Below are 18,978 nucleotides of genomic sequence, written 5' to 3'. Positions count from 1 at the left end.
CCCTGCGGCCCCCGTCATTGGAGGCTTGGCTGGGCCCCACTGAACGTCTGGGAGCTGGGGTGACGGGGTGGCTGCAGACACGTCATCGTGGCAGAAGGAAGAGGACCCCACGAAGCCGCCCTGGCTCTTATTTTCTGTGATTAGCACTACTCGTCACGGCTGACCTAAGAGTTCTCGGTCATGATTGTAGTCAGCGAGGTGGTGATTCTGGAAATGTCCCCAAATTGCAGGTGTCCTCTCTGCCAGGAGCGGAAATGTGCACTGACTTTGGAGGCAGGGCTGGGTGAAGGTCAGGGGACTTAGGGACTGTGCCTGGCTCCGCCTCTCACTGGCCACCCCGCCGGGGCCTCGGGGGCCCCGCCTGCCACCCCGGGAATGTGCCAGATGGCAGGGTGGGATGGGGGCATTGAGAGCTGAGGCGTCCCAGCCCAAAAGGCGGTTGCCGTGAGCAGCAGTGATCACCCCCGGGACCACGGCTCCGCTCTGCCCCCAACCCCTGGGGCTCAGAAATGATTTCACAGCTGCGTTGGCTCAACCCCTGTCCACCTCAGATGTTTACTGGGCGGCCGCCAGCCCGGGGCTCTGTGCCACACGCTGGAGGGATGGAGTGGAAGCAGAAGAAACACGGATTTTGTTGTTCTGGGCCTTCTAACCTGATTTGGGAGATAACATCTAAACCTAACAAAAATCCAGTGAGTTTCTGTGCAGGAGCAGAGCTCAGTGGCATGTGGGCTTCCTGGCTGGTGGTGCCAGCGAGGGATTTGGGTGGTCTCCATGGAGCCCTGCGCGAGGCCACCGCTTTCCCGAGCAAGTCCGAGCCGGCCTCCTGTGCTTTGGGCACTCCACATCTCTTATCTCAGTGTGTGCTGATGTTAGTCTCTGGGAAAATGGAATTACTTCCCCATTTTTCAGGTAAGGAAACAGGCCCAAGGAAGTTAAGGCACTCGCCTGGGGTTGCTCAGTTAGAACACGACGGAGGCAGGACTGTAGCTCACGCTCTTGCAAGTATGCTTCAGAGCGGCTTTGGCTGGCAGCTGACGGACCCTTGGGGGGGCGGGCAGCGGTTCAGGGCTGCCTGAGGGAAGAGGTCACCGTCTGGGATTGCCTCTGACACAGCGATGCCAGGGGAGGCAGAACTGGGCCTCGCTGGTGACCCTGGCCTCAGAGGACAGGTCCTGTCCTGGGGAGGCCATGAGGTCAGCCTCTTCATGACTCCTGTCCCGGCTGACAAGGCCACTCCCCCGGTGGTGGAGATGGCTGCACAATCTGCCCATTGTGTGCCCAGATCAGGCGGTGGTGGTAAATCATTCTTTCTCCCGAGGGGAGGTTGGTGCCATTGAGTGCCATCGGCCGTCTGCAGGGCCTTTCCTGCGGCAAGAGGAAGACCGGTCCCCCAGGCAGGCCCACGACTTTATGACCCTGTTTCCAGCCCCCCGCAGAGCTGGACTTCGCACAGCCCTGGGTGGTGCGGGGGGAGGAGCCAGCTGCCCTGGAAGCCTGAGCTCTGACCCAGCACACTGCTGTGTGTGGACAGTCAGGGTTTTATGGCACAGGGGTTGGGTTTTAGAAATACTAACATTATTAATAATCAAGGTTTCCAAGGTTGAAGAAAGAACTTTCGTGCACACGATTTCAGGATTCCTTAGCTTCCTGCACTGTTGATGTGCTGGGCTGGATGATTCTATATCGTGGGGCTGCCCTGTGCATTGTACAATGTTCAGCAACATCCCTGGCTTCCACCTGCTAATGCCGGTGACACCACCCTCAATCGTGACAACCAAAAATGCCTCCAGACATTGCTGAATGGCTCCTGGGGGTGGGGGGACAAATTCGCCCTGGTTGAGACCCCTGTCTTTCTCCGGGCACAGTGGCTCTGACGGCTTCCATTGGTAAGTGAAGCCCCTCCTGTTTTAAAAGCGTGGATACGGAGGCCTCATTGGGTACAGTAGCTGGGTTTTGGTTATTGGGATCTCAGACCAGGAGGTCTGAAGTCTCATGGGCTCTTATTTCAATAACACCTACAACAGAAAAGTCACCTTTGTCTGTTTTCCCCCTGGCCTGTTTTGGGGCCATGACTTCCTGACTTGCTACGTGGGCTGCATGCTCACGATAAAGCCATTGTGGTTTCCTTTGCCTTCGTATGGTCAGTCACAAAGCCACTCACCAGCCAAGCTGGCCTCTGCTGACCTCGGTCCTCTGAGGCACAAGGACTTCCCTGAGCCCCTCCTTGCACAGCGCATGCTGCTGGGGTCTGCGTCCACTGTCTCAGGCGTCTCACTTCCCACACCCCCTGGCTTCCAGCCCCTGACCTGGCCCGTGTCCCTTAGTCTGGTCATTGATCTCAAAGATCAGTCATCCAGGATCTATTATTATGTCATTCATTCAGCAAGTCTTAATTGAGCACTTACTGTGTGCCAGGAATCTTCAAACACGGTGGATACAGTAATCAATAAGTCAGATCAGGTGGACTCAGCCCCTGTCCCTGCACAATTGTATTTGTGTGTGGGGAGCTGTGGGGGGAGGGAGGGAGGGAATGCACACAAAACACAAGCAAGTAGAGGAAAAAGTAACACAGTCTCTAGTTACGGTAAATTCTAGAAAGAAGAAATATCAAGGCTTTTGATTAACAGGGAAGTTCTTATCACCTCATCCTGAGCCTCTCTGAGGAGTTGACATTTGAGCTGAGGCCTAAAAGGCCTGTTGATGGAGGGGAGATCATGCAGCGGGCCAGGGGGCAGCGTCCTTTAGCAGGACAGGCACAGAGGTCCGAGGACCCTGAATAAGGCAGTGGGGGTGGGGCTGGGTGGATTGTAGGAACTGAGCATGCCTGATGGCTGCGGGTTAGAGCAGGGTTGAAGAGTGCCCTGGGAAGTCCGTCGTCTTCAGCACCAGGGGTCACTGCCAGGGGGTGTGGTGCGTGTGGTATGGCAGCTGGAGCCTGTGCTAGAAGCTAGGAGGGCCGGGGGTGCAGCTGGGGGCCCTGCGTGCAGAGGTGAGGGGCCCAGGCATCTCTGGCTAGAGCGGCCCTTGGTACCGCAAACCCTGCCCTGGTTCCCGATGACTCCTCTTCCACCCCCAACCCCCCCCCCGCCCCCGCCCACTGAGAGCAGTGTGGGCACCCTGAATTCTGTGAGTAACACTTGCACGCCCAGCAAAGCCCCGGGGAGCCTGCAGGCTCTGGGGAGGCCTCGGCTTGTTCTGGGAACTGAGAGTTCAACTCTGGCTGGAGGGCTGGGTGAGGGTGGGCGGGTGGGGCAGGCCGAGCAGGCCTCTGGCCTGATCCTGGAAGTGGCCCGAGGGCAGGGGCAGCTCAGCTCCACAGCTCACTCGAGCAGCCTGTGCGTGTATGGGGATGCTTGCATGCAGGGGGAGTGCCCGTGGGGGCCCGCGTGTGGCGGGGGCGCACAGGGGTGTTAAGACAGGTGCTTAAGGAGTGCGGGGCCCGACTGCTGTGTGACCGGGGACCAGGCAGCCACTGTCTGGTCCTCATATTGCTCAGCTGCCCAGCTCTGACGGCTGGGCCAGGTGACTGCTGGGACCCCCTCCGACCCCCACAGGGGTCCCTGAACAGAGATGCTAGTCTGTCCTGGTTTAGCGTCGGCCGGCGAGGGGATGCATTCTGACCAGCACCCAGCCCCACAGGGCCCTTTCCCGGCTCCAGAGGACCTGAGTAGGGCCGTGGCTCTGTGATAGGGCATGTGACATTCGTCAGGTGAACAGTCTGGCCGGGCACTGTGCCAGCCTCCTGCTGACGAGAGATGGAGAGCGCTTACAAGTTTGGTGCTGCAGGCTGGGGACGGGGAGGGAGGGATTGTTTTCCACGGGGGGCCTGGGAAAGGCGGGGAGGAGGCATTTGCCATCTTAAATAACAGAGCATTCTGTTTACTTCCAGCCCTTTCTTCCTCAGCATTTGGGGTTATGTTTTGGCGGGAGCCCATTTCTTCATGGACTTTTCTGTCTGCTCTGTGAACAACAGTTTCTCACCCACAGGACCACACTGTCATACTCAGGCTGCTTGCTGGGTGGCTGAGCAAGGCACATGACATGAGACCATCTGGGAAGGTGACCCAGGTGGACCGACAGTCATGGGGGGCATCTGGCTTCTGGATGGGGGTGCCCATCAGGGACACTGAGGCGGGCATGCGGAGTCGCACGCCCAGGAGAACCTGCTGTCTTTGGGGAGTTCAGGCCCAGCCTACGCCACACAGGCACTGTCTTAGCACCTCCCCTCATCTGGAAAGGGGGTCCCCTGTGCCCCATCAGTGGTATGAGTCTGTACAACTCATTCCGGAGGCTGGAGCCTGGGTCCTCCGACTTCTCCTTGTCCCATTCGAACCCCTTGTTCTGTGACTGTTCTGTTCATCAGCAGGGACGGGGTGGGGGTGGTTATTGCTGGTGTTCTGCTCCGTGGAAGCTTGGTGTGCCCTTCATGAATGCTCCAGTGTTTCTCCCACCTCGTGCCCCATCTGGGACAGCGAATCACCGTCATCTCGTGGCCTGTGATTCGGGTGGATTCCTTAGGCCTGGCTTTCCCCATGTCATCTGTGCGTGGTGCTCAGCGGTCCTGACTGACTGGTTTTGGTAATGTCAGAGTCTCCCCCGACCTCTGCTGCCCAGCCAGCCACTTCCCATCTTGGGCACAGCCATCGGTTCCCCGGGGCCCTGAGCCTTTCCAGAGGCTGCTGTGTATGTGAACAAAGGTGGTCTTCCTCCCCCCCACACAAAGCCATTGTTCCGACAGTAGATCTTGAAAATGATTTCACATCAGCCCTTCGGGCTACCCCATTCTGTTTAATGGCTACATGGTATTCCATTAACTGGCCTTAAATCCTTCCTTAACCAGCTCTCTGTTGATGTTTCTGGAACATGCCTTAGTGATGAAATGCCCTTGTACACGTATCTGTGTGCACACGCAGGGGATTCTGTGGAATAAATACCTGGAAATAGAAATGCTGAGTTTATGTACTCTTGATTTGGGCTGGTGCCCAGTGTCTTCCCATAAAGTTGAACCAGTTATACTCCCACCAACCTAGAGGTGGTCCGTGTTCCACCACTTTTGGAGATGCTTCTTCTCATCGGTTTGATTTGGCCTGGAGTTCTGGAATATCGGGGGGTGCATCCCTAGCGGTCCCCTCATCCCATTGTGTTTGCTGCTGGTACTCAGGGCCCTGGCGAGGGCAGTGTCTGTGCCAGGACCTTGGCCCCAGGCCACCTCGCTTCTATCTGGCGCTCCTGTGTTCACACCTTGCCCTTCTCTTCTGAAGTCCCTGTGCTGTCGGGGCCTGACCACCCCAGCCTGAGCTCATGGGTTTAAATAACAGGTCTGAAGAGCAACTAGGCTGAGGGGCAGAGCGCATCAGTTTCCTTTCGGTGGCTCTGCCAGATCATGCCAGAGCTCATGCAGTATCTCGGTCCGTCCCGAATGGCAGAGTCTGGCACCCATGTCTCTTAATGCCAGCTCCATGTCAGACACGCTGCTCAGGCTTGTCCCTTCCAAGTTCAGCCCCTGGGCCTCGCATGCCAGTAGACGGGTCACTGCAAAACTCAAAGCCGGCCCCACCACTCCTCGGCTCGGGACCCTGTTGCTTTAGGATCACGTCCAGACTCCCTGGCTGCCGTGTCTCCAGCTGTCTGCCCTGCTTTCTGCCTTACGTCAGCTCCTCTTTGAGACCTATGTCTGCCCGGTCATGCTGCCCCGCCCCGCCTTTGCTTGTGCTGTCCCCTCTGCCTGGAATGCCTGTTCTCCTTGTGGTCCATGCCAGTGACCCTTGGTGGCTCAGCCACACGGGCCTCCGGAAACCCTCTCTCTTCCGCTTCTGCTCCCCTCCCCCCATGGCTAGATTAGTGCCCCGACCCGCACCCCTGCGTGTTCCCATACGGCAACATGATCATTCCCTACATCTCTCTGCATTTAGGAGCCCCCGTGAGGATGGGCGGAATGTGGCCGCCTGAAGTTGCAGAGCCTCCACTCTGGTACACACACACACACACACACACACACACACACACACATACATGCGTGTGCCTGTGTGCACACTTTCAGGGGCTCCCTCCCTGCCTGGCCTCATGCTCTCTGGGAGGCCTCAGGCTGAGTGCTCAGACGCTGACGATCTCTCCAGAATACAGATGAGGGTTGATTAAGACCAAGGTGGCTGAGGACATGGAAGCCCAGCTCTCCCCAAGGAGCCATTTTAGAAAAGTTAGAGATGTGGCAGGTGAGGAGGTGCCCTCCACATACCAGGGCTGAGTCAGTGAGAACTGGGGAGTCATCGTAGCAACTGCTCTGCCGAGAGGCGGTCCGGATATGTGTGGTCTTGCTTGAGCTAGCGAACTGATGTCTGTCCCTGACACGGAGCCATCGGACGTCTGTCGTTCGTGTGCCTGTCCTGCTCAGTCTCTTCCCTCTCCTGTTGTAGGCATGCATGTCGCCATCGTAACGAGACTGGATTCTGCACAGTCACTGCACTGTGCATATGCTTGAGGGCAGCAGGCCCTGGACTCCAGGACCCTACGAGGTTTTTTCATTCATTTATCGCTTCACAGAATCCAAGAATTCTAGGACTTAAAAAATCAGAAAGATGTTATAAAAATGTGTTATTCCAACCTACTTGTTTTATACGTGAGAAAACCGAGATACAAATGATTTAAGTGGCTTTCAGAAGTATGCATGAAGTTAATGGCTTGTTAGGACTTGAACCCAAATTTCTTGACTGCCTTTGCCTTAACTTTCACAGTGTCTTAGGGTCCTTGTGCTGGAATTGGGATCGGCCAGGTGCTGCTGGGCGGAAAGAAGTGGTCAGCCAGTGATTGGAAGGCATAGGCCTTGGCTGATGGTCGGGGACTGTTACATAGGTTGTGTACCGCACAGCTCAGTGGCAGACTTTGTGAATGGCATCCTGTGTGGCTGGACTTGGCAGTCTTGCCCCTGGTATGTATTGGATGCTGCTACAACCTTCCCTTGGCCCAAGGTTTAGCTGCATGAATCTCTAGCCCCGGTCCTATGCCAGACCTGGCTACCTCTTCAGATGCCTGGCCTGTGATTCTTGAATAGCCATGGGTGCTTTGGTTTAGCCAGGGCCATGGTAGGCTGCCTGGCACATTCTGTTGCACCAGGACACATGGGTCTAGCATGGATTTCTCAGGACTCTCTGTGGTCTGTGATTTTCTGTAAGGTGTAATGAACAGACAGGTATTCTGGGTGGTGCCAGGAAGGCTTTGCCTGGGGGACATTTGGCCCTGGCTTCAGTTGATTTCATGTGCATGAACAGTGGTTGATTTCATGGCTTCAGTAATCTGCCCAGAGGATTCATTAGCTGTCCTCCCCAGAAAGCTTTGCTCAGCATGGCTCATGACCTCATCCTCATGTGGAGCTGATCTCCCAGGAATGGGTTTCACTTTCTGCAGAAGCATACCATGGAAGGTATGATTGCCCGTGACACCATTTCATCTACTAGTCCTCTTCCCGCTGGTCCCACTCCTTCACTCAGCAGGTGTCTGCTGCAGGCATCCTGTGCGCCGAGCACGTGCCGGCCCTGAAAATCCTACACATATCCTTCCCTCGGTGCTGTGTGGATCTTCATCCCAGAGGCCATCGTGGGCTCTCACATCTGGTCATGTCGTTTCTTTACTCTCCTAAGAGTGGCTCCTTCTGGTTGTTGTTAGTTTGTCTTGATCCAGGGTCGGGAACAGAAGCAGAGACTCTGGCCCACTGTGGTCGCTCCTTGGGACCTTTGGGAGTAGAATGAACCAGGGCGGACCCTGGGGTGGTAGAAGGAGCAGATGAGGTCATGGTCTCATTTCTGCCCCTTCACCATGTGACCTCCGGCTAGTTTCTACTTCTTTCTCCTTTCTGAAAAGACCGGCTGGACTAAGAGACCTTAGGTCTTGCAAGGTCTGACCGTCTGTGACTCTGCTTCTGGGAAAGGAACCTGCAAAAGCTCCATTGCCATTTTTTCTTGGGTGCCTTACCTTGTGCTGGCACCAAGTGCCGTGTGCTTCATGGCCTAGGCTGGGGTTGGCTGACCATGAGAAAGACCTAGTTTTCTTTCTTTAACATACATTTTAAAAGAATGCACAGGAGGAATTCTGGCTGTCGCTAAAATTGAGATGCTTTTCCTTTAGCCAGGGCTCCCCATGCCTTGTTTTGCCGACTACAGGGCTCTGGAACCAGATGGCTTGGATCAGATGCCATCTTGGCCCCTTCCTCACTGGGAGAGCCTGGGCCAGGTACTGAGGTGCTTAGCCTTAGTTTCTCTATCTGTCAAAGGGGGCTGCTAATAGGACCTACTGCATAGGGTTGTTTTGAGGAATAAGTGTGTCCGTTCCTGAAAGTGTGTACAACACTGTCCAGTACTTGGTGAGCATTCAGGAAAAGTTAGCTGGTATCATCACCATTATTGCTGTAATTATTAATAATAACTCCTTCTGGCATCTTGCCAGGACCTCCATCACAGTGTTAAGACTTTAGGAACTGGAAGCTTCCTGTCTTTCATCCACCACTTGGTGTGGAAGGAGGGAGTTGAAAGGCCAGCCTTTGTGGCCATCAGCTGGAAGGGCTGGGCTTGGGTGTGCTCTCAGGAAGAGTCAGAAGGAGGGAGATTATGCTGAGTAAGCCCAAGGTTACCTCTTTTCCCATAAAAGCCCGGTGAGTAATTTTTGACAGCCACAGGGAAGAAATGTCTGGTCTTCGCCAGCATTTGTTTGGTGACTAAGCACTAACGGAAACACACAAACTCTGACTCCTGGGGTCTTAGGAATCAGCCTGATGTGTTTGTTCTGTGCATGGTGTGTGGGGCTCGCCTTGAATGCCCATGCTTATCTAACTTCTGGAACCAAGTGATGATCAGGATTCTGAATCCCATTGGGGTTAGCACCAAAGTTTGTCACGATCCCCAAGTGATGGCTGCTGCGGCCCTGGGGAAGTGTAGTGGATGGCACCCCCTTTTCCATCCTTGATCTACATAGGAGGCTAGAGTCCCAGAGAGGGTAAACGCAAGGCAGGCTGCACTGCAGAGCGGGGACGGGAGCAGGTCCTTGCTGTTTGTGTAGTCCAGTGCCTTCGTTCTTTCTTCCCTTTTTTTTTTTTTTTTTAATACGTTGAAGAGAATACACACACAGAAAACTGTACATATAAGCGAGCGGCTTCATGAATTTTGCAAACCAGGTACACCGCGTATCTGCAACCAGATCAGACAGTAGAGCAGAGCTGCTTCCTAGAGCCACTCATGGGCTCCCCACTCCTTCCCTGCCTTTGCCCGACCTGCCCTGTCCCTTCTTTCTCTTTCCACTCTCAGTGAGCACCTGCCATCCTCTCACATGACCTCTTCCTGGGGGTGGGGGGTAGGGAACAGGGACTCTGGAAGGAACGAGGCTGGTTACCAAACTAGAAGATGAACTTTCTCCAACAAGTTGAATGCTCTCAAATCCCTGTTCCATGAATGGCTTCCAGCCTGGTCCTCCCACACCACTCCTGGCCAGCAGGGTTTTTCTGGAACTTACTTGAGTCCTCTAGTTCTCCTCCTAGAAAGCTTCTCTGCCTCTCCCTCCAGCCTTCAGGTTAACGTGCAGAATGCTTGGCAGGGGAGCCTGGCACTTAGCTCGCCCAGCCCTGCATGTGACTCCTTTTGGCCTTCACCATGCTGCTTCCTGTCCCACCTCCCTGGAGATGGAGAGTCCCAGAACATACGCGGGGCTCATTCTCACCGCAGTGCTCGCTAAGATTTCTCTGTAAGTGCAAATACTCAGGAAGCCTTCGTTCAGATAGCCGGCCTCCCAGAGACCCGGTAGAGACTGCTCGGTCCATGGGAGGTCTGGGCAGCTCCCAGCCTCTTCACTCTCAACCCCCCACTGCTGGCCCCAGGCTTTGGTCCTCTCTTTCCTGTTCTAGACCTGCCCAACTGAGTTGTGCACAGGTTGTCCAGCACTTGGGTTCGAAATGGGTCCTTAGACTTTTCTGGGACTTAAAAAGCACTTTAGCCACGTGACTTGTTGGGGTAGGTGACAGGGTGTGCTGCAGAGGCCTTGGGGTTGACGTTGTAATGGGTGGTTTTGAATCCTCGCAAAGCCCCAGCTGGTTGTATGACCTTGAGCCGGTCAGTTTGCCTCTCAGAGACTCGGTTTTTTCATCTATAAAATGGGAATAAAAATATAGTTGTTTACTCTATAGACCACAGAGATTGCTTTGAGAGTCACATCTAGCATTTTGTATGATTGTAGCTTTTGAAAACCAGAAAAATGGTTTATTTTGTATACCGTGGTGGATTGCTGTGATTGCTACCTAAAACATCCACGCTTGAGCAGCTGAGAAGTTTTGTGATCTTTTGCATTCTTACCCTAAGAATATCTGGTGTATGATCCAAGAGAAATGAAAACATTAGTCCACACAAAAACCTGTATACAAGTGTTCATAGTAGCGTTATTCGTAGTAACCCCAAGGTGAAAACAAACCAGATGCCCATCACCTGATGAACAGATAAACAAATCCGGTATATCCACACAGTGGAATATTATTCATCCACGTGTCACAGCATGGATGAGCCTTGAAAACGTTATGCTAAGTGAAAGAAGCCAGTCCCAAAAGACCGCATTTGATTCCATTTATATGAAGTGTCCAGAATAGGCAAGTCTGTAGAGACAGAAAGTGGTTCCCAGGGGCTGGAGGGAATGGGTGAATTGAAGCTAATAGCTAAAAGGTATGGGATTTTTTTTTTTTTTTTCTTTTTGAGGTGATGAAAATGTCCTAAAATTAACTGTGCTGACGGTTGCACAACTCTGTCAACATACTAAATCCTTGGATTGTAAGCTTTAAGTGGGTAAGTTGCATGGTATATGAAATCTATCTCAGTAAATCTGTTTCTTTTAAAACACCCTGTGAGGTAGGAGCTGTGCCAGCGTCCAGGTAACAGATGAGGACTGAGGCTCTTGGAGGCGGAATCACAGCGGGGCAGGCAGGATTCTACGCCAGGTCTCGACGCCTCCGGCCCCCATGCATGTCACCTTTTCACAGGATTGGCCTTCACCTCATAGGGGAGGAAGAGGCCTAGAGAGAAGGTGCTTCCAGTGCTCCGGGTGGTGCTGCTGCTTCTATCCCAGTTCCCCCACCCTGACAGGGCAGATTGCAGGAACTGGCCAGTGGGCCTGAGTTGCCCAATCCTGCCATGGAGGTTAGAGGTTAGGCTGTGCCTGGCTGGTGGCCTTTTAGCGGCTGGGTCATGGGTGCCATGAGGTGAGGCTCTGCGCCAGGTCTGAGGCGGGTGGTGTCCTTGACTCACAGAAGCTCCTAATGTCAAGGATATAGTTTATTTTTTCTTTTCTTCTTTTGGTGTCATATCTAAGAAACCACTGTCTTGATTCAAGGCCATGAAGATGTACACCAGTGCTTTCTTCTAAGAGTTCTATAGTTTGAGCCTTCACCTCATAGGATTTTTATATTAAAGGACATGCTTAAAAAAAGTGCTTAAAATAAGCAATATTTTCCCAGCAGTGTGCATGTAGCCCAGCCGGTCCTAGGTAAATGGTGGCTGCTATTACTTAAAAATTACGGTGATGATTATTTTTATTTATTATCTTTTCCATAATTAATCTCTCACTGTGTTTCCCATCTGGCTGGCTGCCTCTTACTCCTTCTGGAAAGATAGTGTTGGTGTTTGAACCGGGCTCTGGCACAACTAGGGGTGTGTGCGGTTGAAGGAAGGGAGGACCTGGTTACTTCATCCCTTCCCTCCATTCTGTCCCCAATTATTTTGTTACAGAAATTTAAAAATACCTGAGAGAATGCTGCAACACCCTCCCCCGTACTGTCACCCAGCTTCACGAGTTAGCGACTTATGACCACTCTCGTTTTCGCTCTGCCTCACCTCCTTCTCTCACCATCCCCCGTGCCTGGTACTTTGAGGCAAATTCCACGTGTCGTATTTAATCTGTAAATCATTTCAATATGCAGCTCTAAAAAATGAATAACCCATTTCTAAAAAGGGGCCTGCAGTGTTTTGGGGGAGTGGGCCAGAACGTCCACGACCTCGGAGAACTGAGGGGGCGGGAACTGGGCACAGGCACTTCTCGCTACCCCCGGAAGGAGCCGGCTGGCACTGTGGGCTCTGCCAGGACCTGTCCACAGAGGGGTGCGCCCTGCAGCCTGGCCTGCCGCCGGCTAGGGGATTGTGCGGTGCTCCGGGCGTCGGCAGGAGGGGTGATCCCGGCCAGAAGAGCCCTGTTGCTCGCCGCAGGTGCAGGGCTGGCTTGCCCCGCAGTCTGCTGCATGGGGCACGGCAGGATGAGCTCAGAGACCTTGGGTCACGTTTGGTGCCGAGAGTCCACATGTTGTCCAATCATGAGAATCCTCTTTGTTTTTCTATCTACCAACTCCTTTCATGTCCGGGTCTTGTTGCCCACAGCAGCTCCCTGAGATAGGTTTTATTTAAAATGCAGGGGTGCCTTGGGGCACTTGGGGGCCTCAGTCGTTAAGCTCATCTGCCTTTGGCTCAGGTCATGATCCCAGAGTCCTGGGATCGAGCCCCACGTCGGGCTCCCTGCTCGGCGGGAAGCCTGCTTCTCCCTTTCCTGCTCCCCCTGCTTGTGTTCCCTCTCTCGCTGTCTCTCTGTCAAATAAATAAATAAAATCCTTTAAAAAATGAAATAAAATGCAGGGGTGCCTGGGTGGCTCAGTCAGTTTAAGTGTCCAACTCTTGATTTGGGCTCAGGTCATGATCTTGGGGTCAGGGGATGGAGCCCCCGGGGTCAGGCTCCATGCTCAGTGGGGAGTCTGCTTGAGATTCTCTTTCTCCCTTACCCTCTGCCTCTGTCCCCACTTGTGTGCATGCATGCATGTGCGTGCGCACGCTCTCTCTCTCAGATGAGGTGAGTCTTTGGAGAAGAAAATGCACATTTTGCATACCAGGAAACAGAATCTCAGAGATAAACTGCAGTTTCTTTTTCATAGACATAGGGTAAGTGGAAGAGGCAGGATTTGAACTTGGGACTTCTGCCTGCATTTTCTGTTAGATAAGAGCAAACTCTTGTGTCTCCCTGCTCATTTCCTGTCCATAAATGGAACTGCAGAGGAAATGGGATCTGTGGGGTTCATCCTATCCTGGTCCTCTCATTTGGTTCACATTCTCAGTGGGGAAACGTTGACTTCCCCCAGCCCAGCAGAGAGGGCTCAGCATCCCTTTTGGCATCATCATCCCTTGGGCCTGGGAGTGAGGGGGTGGGAGGGGCACCTGGCTGGCCTCTTCCCCTTCGTCCCCTCAACAGTCTGTGTTCTCTAGCCCTCCTCCTGGCCCTCTGACCAGGGCTGTCTGTCTCTGCTCTCCCCCCTTTTCAGTCTGCTTCAAGCCGGGCTCCCCCTTGTTAAGGTCCAGGCTCCCTTTGTAGGTGTTATGCGGCAGGCGCTCTAAAGGAACATGTGTTTACCATTTGCCATGGAGACCGTTTGGGCCTTTCTTCTTCTGAGTGGTGATAAAATGGTACAGGGCGCTCACCCTTCCAGCAATTTGTTTGGTAATTCTAAGAGTCTTGTGAAAAATGCATGAGGCCTGTGGTACAATAGATAAGCTGAAAGGCTTGGAAGGAAATCCACTTGTGGATAGCGGGGCGATTGGAAAAACTCTTTCTTTGCCCTCTCTGTCCTTGTCCCGAAAGAGATCGTGTTTAGGAATAATTCTTCTGTTAATACTGATGCTTTCATCCTGGGTCAAAAGCTTGTTGGCGCCTGCTTGTCAGATATTTTCCCCCTTGGTTTTTTCTAACTTCTTTCCCTCATGAGTTTGGCTTAAATTCATGTCTTAATGATTTGGAGTTCTCTCTTTAAAGGTCACTGCCCTAACGCAATAAAAGTGGAACCAGATCCAGCAACTACTCAGATACTCTTCTTGGGACTGGGCGGGGGGGGGGGGGGCGATTTTCGAGGGGGAGGAAGGAGTATGTCTGGACTTGAGGGGACTCACTTGCTGGGGGAGACCTGGGCCAGCCCATCGAAGCCTGTATCCCTGATACTGCCTCCTTCCAGAAGGAAGGCAGCAAGCGTTCTCTGTAATGCCTCCAGCAGGTGGCTGTCCATCTAGTTCTAAAACAGCCCCCATGTGTGGCCCCGAAGCCTGCCTCCATAATCACCAGTCCTCTGTTTTTCCAGTTTAGGCTTTTAAGTCACAGATGAGGGAACTGACGCCCAGAGAAGCCAAGTGGCCTGCCCAGGGTGGCCCTGGAAGGTGGTAACAGTGGGAGCCTGGGTTTCTTGAGTCCTGGGCCCTCATTTTCCCTCTGTACCAGGTTGCTTCCTGGCATGTTGGGGTAGGGGGGGGACAGTTCAGTGCTTTCAGGTCATAACCCAGAACATGAATTCATTGGCCAGGATTATAGATCCAGTAGGGCAAAGCCTAGAAAGCTTTCATTTATTCGTGTGTCTTTAGTACTCTGCACGATGCCCTGAGCACTGTGAATGATGTGTAGTTTGTTGTGTGGATGACCTTTTAACATGAAGAGTAATATGATTTCATATGTATGCAGGAATCTTGGTGTCTCATGAATGACCTACTCTTGAGGCAGTGTAGACCTGGGTCAAAGGAACAGTGTTGACAGGGGATAGTTGCTGATGGGGAGCCTGCCATGGTGAGATGTAGGCACTTACACGAGGCTGAGGCTGGAGAGAGTAGAGCTGGGCATGGCCCCTGGCGTGAAGGCAGCTCTGGATAAACCTTCCTTAAAGACACTTCTCAGCTTGTCTTCACGGCTCCGGTGGGTGGCAAACGTGGACTCGCCCACATCAGCTGCCAGGCTTTTTCTGTATAAGCAGGGAAGTGGGCCAGGAACTGAGCTGACTTGCTGATGGCTGCCTCTCTTGGGAGGAGGAGGAAGGTGGCTTCTCTTCTGTGTTTATATCTATAGGATGGGTGTGCAGGGAGAGGGGCCGAGAGCATGTTGGCCCCACAGAGTTCATGGGTGTGAGGATGGGAAGAAGGGCTCCCCATGGGCATGTACTGGCCACCCATTAGGGACAGAGAAGTTTTTTTAAACATTCAAAGAAAAAGATACAAATGAGCCCATAACCGGATACTCTGGTATGAAACACAAGGGGGGAGCAGATTTCACAGGAGGAGATATAAATCTCTGGCTTTGTGTTGAGAGCTCTTAAAAATGATTACTAGGAACCAAAATAGGTTCACTGAAAAAAAGAGTAATTCCAAATGGCGCTTTCTTTTTTGTTGATAAGGCTGATTTGAAAAGAAGCATTGTGGCTTTTTTCTTGGCCTTTGCTGACCTTGCAGACTGATCTTGTAGACTGGGTGGGCAGGGGGATGAATTAAGCTGGTGTATTCATTCCCTGGGGTGGTCTTGACAAAGCACCACAAACTGGGTGGCTTAAAACAACAGGGATTTTTTTTCCTCTCACAGTTAAGGAGGCTAGACGTCTGAAGTCAAGGTGTCTGCAGGGTTGGTTCCTTCTGGAGGCACCGAGAGAGAATCTGTCCCATGCTGCTCTCCTGCCTTCTGGCGGTGGCCAGTGGTCCTTGGCAGGCATGACATTAATCACTGTCTCTGTCTTCAGATGGCCTTCTCCCTGTGTGTCTCTGTCCAGATTTCCCCCATCTTAAAGACACCAGTCAGTGGATTAGGGTTCATCCTAATCCCATGTGGGCTCATTTTAGTTTGCTTCCTTCTGTAAAGACACTATTTCCAAATAAGGTCACACTCACAAGCACCAGGGCTTAGGGCTTGAACAGATCTGTTGAGGACACAATTCAGCTCACAATAACAACAGCTGGTTGTCTGAGCCCCTCTCTTGTTACTCCAGCATTCCATATTTTTGTTCTTAGAATCAGTGTTCTGGGGCCAGGCGGATGGTCCCATTTACTGCATCTGCCTGCTGAGCTGCTCTGGCCCACTGATGTGGCTTGGGCTCCCGTAGTCACAGAGGTGCCAAGTGGCAGGGCCGGGATCCTTGTGTTCCTTTCCTGGAGACATTTTGCCCAGTCTCTTGTTGAATTTTGTTAGAGACGGTAGTTTCTCGTTCCTCATGTGCCTTAGCGTTATTTCCCCAAGGAGATCCTAACTTCCTTAAAGGCTGATTTGGTCACAGCCCTGCTTGCAAGTTCACAGTCTACCCTGAAGCTAGTGGGAGGTGAAGCAGCATGTTGCAGGGGTACCTGAGGGCTGGTTTCTCATCCTGCCTTCCACCCTCCCTCTCCTGAATCCCAGCATTCGTTCCGCTCTCGCTGGCCCTGCCCCAGAATCCTTATCTGTGCAGGGTGCTGGGCCACTCTCCTCGAGTGTCATCCATACGGGCAGCAGGCTGGTTTCAGGCGAGGCTCTATCCGGGCGCCAAACAAGCTGACCGGAAGCTGCTTGCATTCCTTTTGTCAGCTCTGTTTTCTCACTCTGGCCTCCCTTTCTCCGTTTTAGCTTTGTCAGGCTTCTCCCTCAGATCTCAGGGTGACTGCTGCCAGCTGCCCGGGCCCCTCAATGTGGGAGAGAATGGTCTTGTCCCAGCATCCCTGGCAAGAGCTCTGAGCCTGCGTCTGATTGGACCGACTCGGGTCACATGCCCTCTTCTGGAGCCAGTGGTCAGGGTGGAAGGTGCTGATTGGTCTAACCAGCGTCACGTGATCCTCCCCAGACAGTGTGAAGCCCCAGTCCGAAGTCAGGGTTGGTGGAGGGAGGGAGGGGAGGGGGATGGATGCCGTGAGGGTGCGTGGGATGGAATCTTGCGGAAACCTCGTTTCTGCCTCAGCCTCCCGCCTCCAACCGGAAGAGGTGTGTTTTCCTTTCAGGAATATATCGATGCGCACCCTGAGACCATTGTCCTGGACCCCCTTCCTGCCATCAGGACCCTGCTCGACCGCTCCAAGTCCTATGAGCTCATCCGGAAGATCGAGGCCTACATGAAAGGTACGGATACACGTGGCTTGGCCCCCATGGCAGGTGGCCCACCTCTGCAGGGACAGGGTGGTCATTGCATGGGGGGGAAGGGGGAGGACGGGGTGTCTGATCTTTTTTAAACCCTTTGGGGCAGGAAGGGGTTGAATTCCCCGGGGGCACACGTTCTGGGGAGGGCCTTTTTCTCTCCTCCTCTGCCCAGCAGAATTAGGAAATAAAAGCCCCAGGGTGCTCTTTGGGAGACAGAGCGTCTGCAAGCACTTCAAGACGGTTTTGTTTTGTTGTCTTGAGCCCACAGAGTGATGAAGTGTCCCGACAACACAGCGGTTCGAGAGCAGGAGAGTGTGTAGAATAGCGGAGCAGTGGCCAGGGAAGGGGAGTTACGTAACTGGGCAAGGGAGACAAACAGAGATTGAAGGGCCTTTAATCAAACACACGGAGATGTGTAACGTGGCGGCTGGACCTCGTGGGTTACGCTCTGTTCCCGAGGGCGGGAGCCTCCCGCTTAGCTGCAGGCACTTTTCCGGCCAGCAACATCCCTTGTCTCTGAGGACTCTTTCTCCCCACCTTCCCGGGCCGGGCCGCTCCAGAGGAGTTGGACTGCCTTCCCAAGGTGTTTGTTTATGTGAGAAGGGCTTTTTGGGAAAGATTCATGTTAACAGTAACCTAGTTCTCTTTGCCTGGCCCAGGCGTTTCCCTGCTGAGAGTTCTTGTTTAATTCTGAGGAGAAGTGCTTTGCCCGTGTCCTGGGGCCGTGTGAAGATCCATCTAAGGAGCGGGAGAGGCAGCCCCCACTCCTGCCGTCCAGGCTATGAGTGTGGCCTACCCTGGCCCTTGACCTGGGGGGTGCTTGGCCTGCCCTTGTTTCGTGTGGTGGTGGGACCGGTGGGAAGAGTTTGGCTCGCCAGACCAGAGGCAGCCTGTTTGCAAGGTTAAGCCTTCTCCTTGCCTTCTCTCTTCCGGTGCTCATAGAAGTGGGTGTCCTCCCTGTTTTGCAGACAGTAGCGGAGACTGAGAGGCTAGCAGATGGGCCGACATCGCAGAGCCTGTGCGTAACAGAGGCAGCATCCCACCGGGTCTCCCCGACTTGGGCTGTCAGCTCGTAGCCCCTAAGCTTAACTTACGTGTCCGCAGCCAGAGGGCCGTGCACCTGGCGGCATGGACCTTGGCCAGGAGAGTTGGCGATTCCTTGCTTCTCTAAGGAACATACCCTGTGGAAGAGCTGGGTGTTGGACCTGGCTGTCCTGGAAGGGGTCTCGAGGCCTGTTTCTGAGGGTGCCTGGCGTTCAGCAGGTGGCATGAAGCGTGACCTTCCTGGGTGGCCCCCAGACGGCAGGCCTTTTCAGCATGCCAGCATCCTTTCCCCCTTGGGCCTGGAATGGTCAGTGATGATGTCAACTTCCCTTCCCTTTGCATTCCTTCCCCGGGTCCGACTAGAACCTTCAGATGAGAAGGAAGATCTCTGTAGGGATGTTCTGGCTAAACTTTGGTTCTGGAAAGGAAATCCGCCCCTTCCCAGGAGTTGTGTGCATTGGACACCAACTGTGTGTGAAGGGACAGGAGATGAATCCGATCCTGATGAGAAGGGCCGAGTCGTGGGAGGAGTTGCAGGTCAGCAGCCATGTCTCGTGTCCTCAAGTCCACGAGAAGAGTGATATGTACTGATGGGGTCAGGGAGGACACCGCTGGGAGAGTTTTTTCAGAGCAAAGAGTGCAGGCTTTGCGGGGAGACAGACTGAGGTCGTATATGAATCTGGGCTCTTGCTGCCATGTAGCCTTGGCCAAGTTCCTTGACCTAGCTTTGCCTGTTCTCTGTTCAGATGTTGACAGCAAGTGGTTTGTCCACCGGGCCTGCGGTTGAGATAACTGGAATGACATCTGATGAGCACTTAGCATGGATCCTGGCTCATGATGTCCCCTGGGAATGGCAGCTGCTGGCACATCTCCCATTATGATGGAAGGGACTGATCTTGGGGTCTCTCTCAGTTTTCATGGGTAGAGAATCAGGGCTGCGGTCAAGGGGGAGCGGGGGCCTGGAGTGTGAGTGTGCACAGTCGGGGAGCGGGGGACCGGTGACGGGTCGGACTGCAGTGTGCACAGGAAATAGGA

General features: G+C 53.5%; 1 protein-coding gene across 2 annotated transcripts in view; it reads left to right on the top strand.

Moving 5' to 3' along the window:
• The window catches only part of ITPK1 (inositol-tetrakisphosphate 1-kinase), a 168,632-nt gene that overhangs the window by 105,338 nt on the left and 44,316 nt on the right, over positions 1-18,978 (top strand). For both annotated transcript variants that reach the window (XM_036071575.2, XM_036071573.2), the window contains exon 5: positions 16,764-16,881. In XM_036071575.2, coding sequence (XP_035927468.2) covers positions 16,764-16,881 — 118 coding nt within the window. The remainder of the gene's footprint in view (positions 1-16,763; positions 16,882-18,978) is intronic.

This window comes from Halichoerus grypus, chromosome 8, assembly GCF_964656455.1.
Source record: "Halichoerus grypus chromosome 8, mHalGry1.hap1.1, whole genome shotgun sequence".
In the NCBI taxonomy this organism is placed as follows: domain Eukaryota; kingdom Metazoa; phylum Chordata; class Mammalia; order Carnivora; family Phocidae; genus Halichoerus; species Halichoerus grypus.
This window is presented reverse-complemented; position numbering and strand designations above follow the sequence as displayed.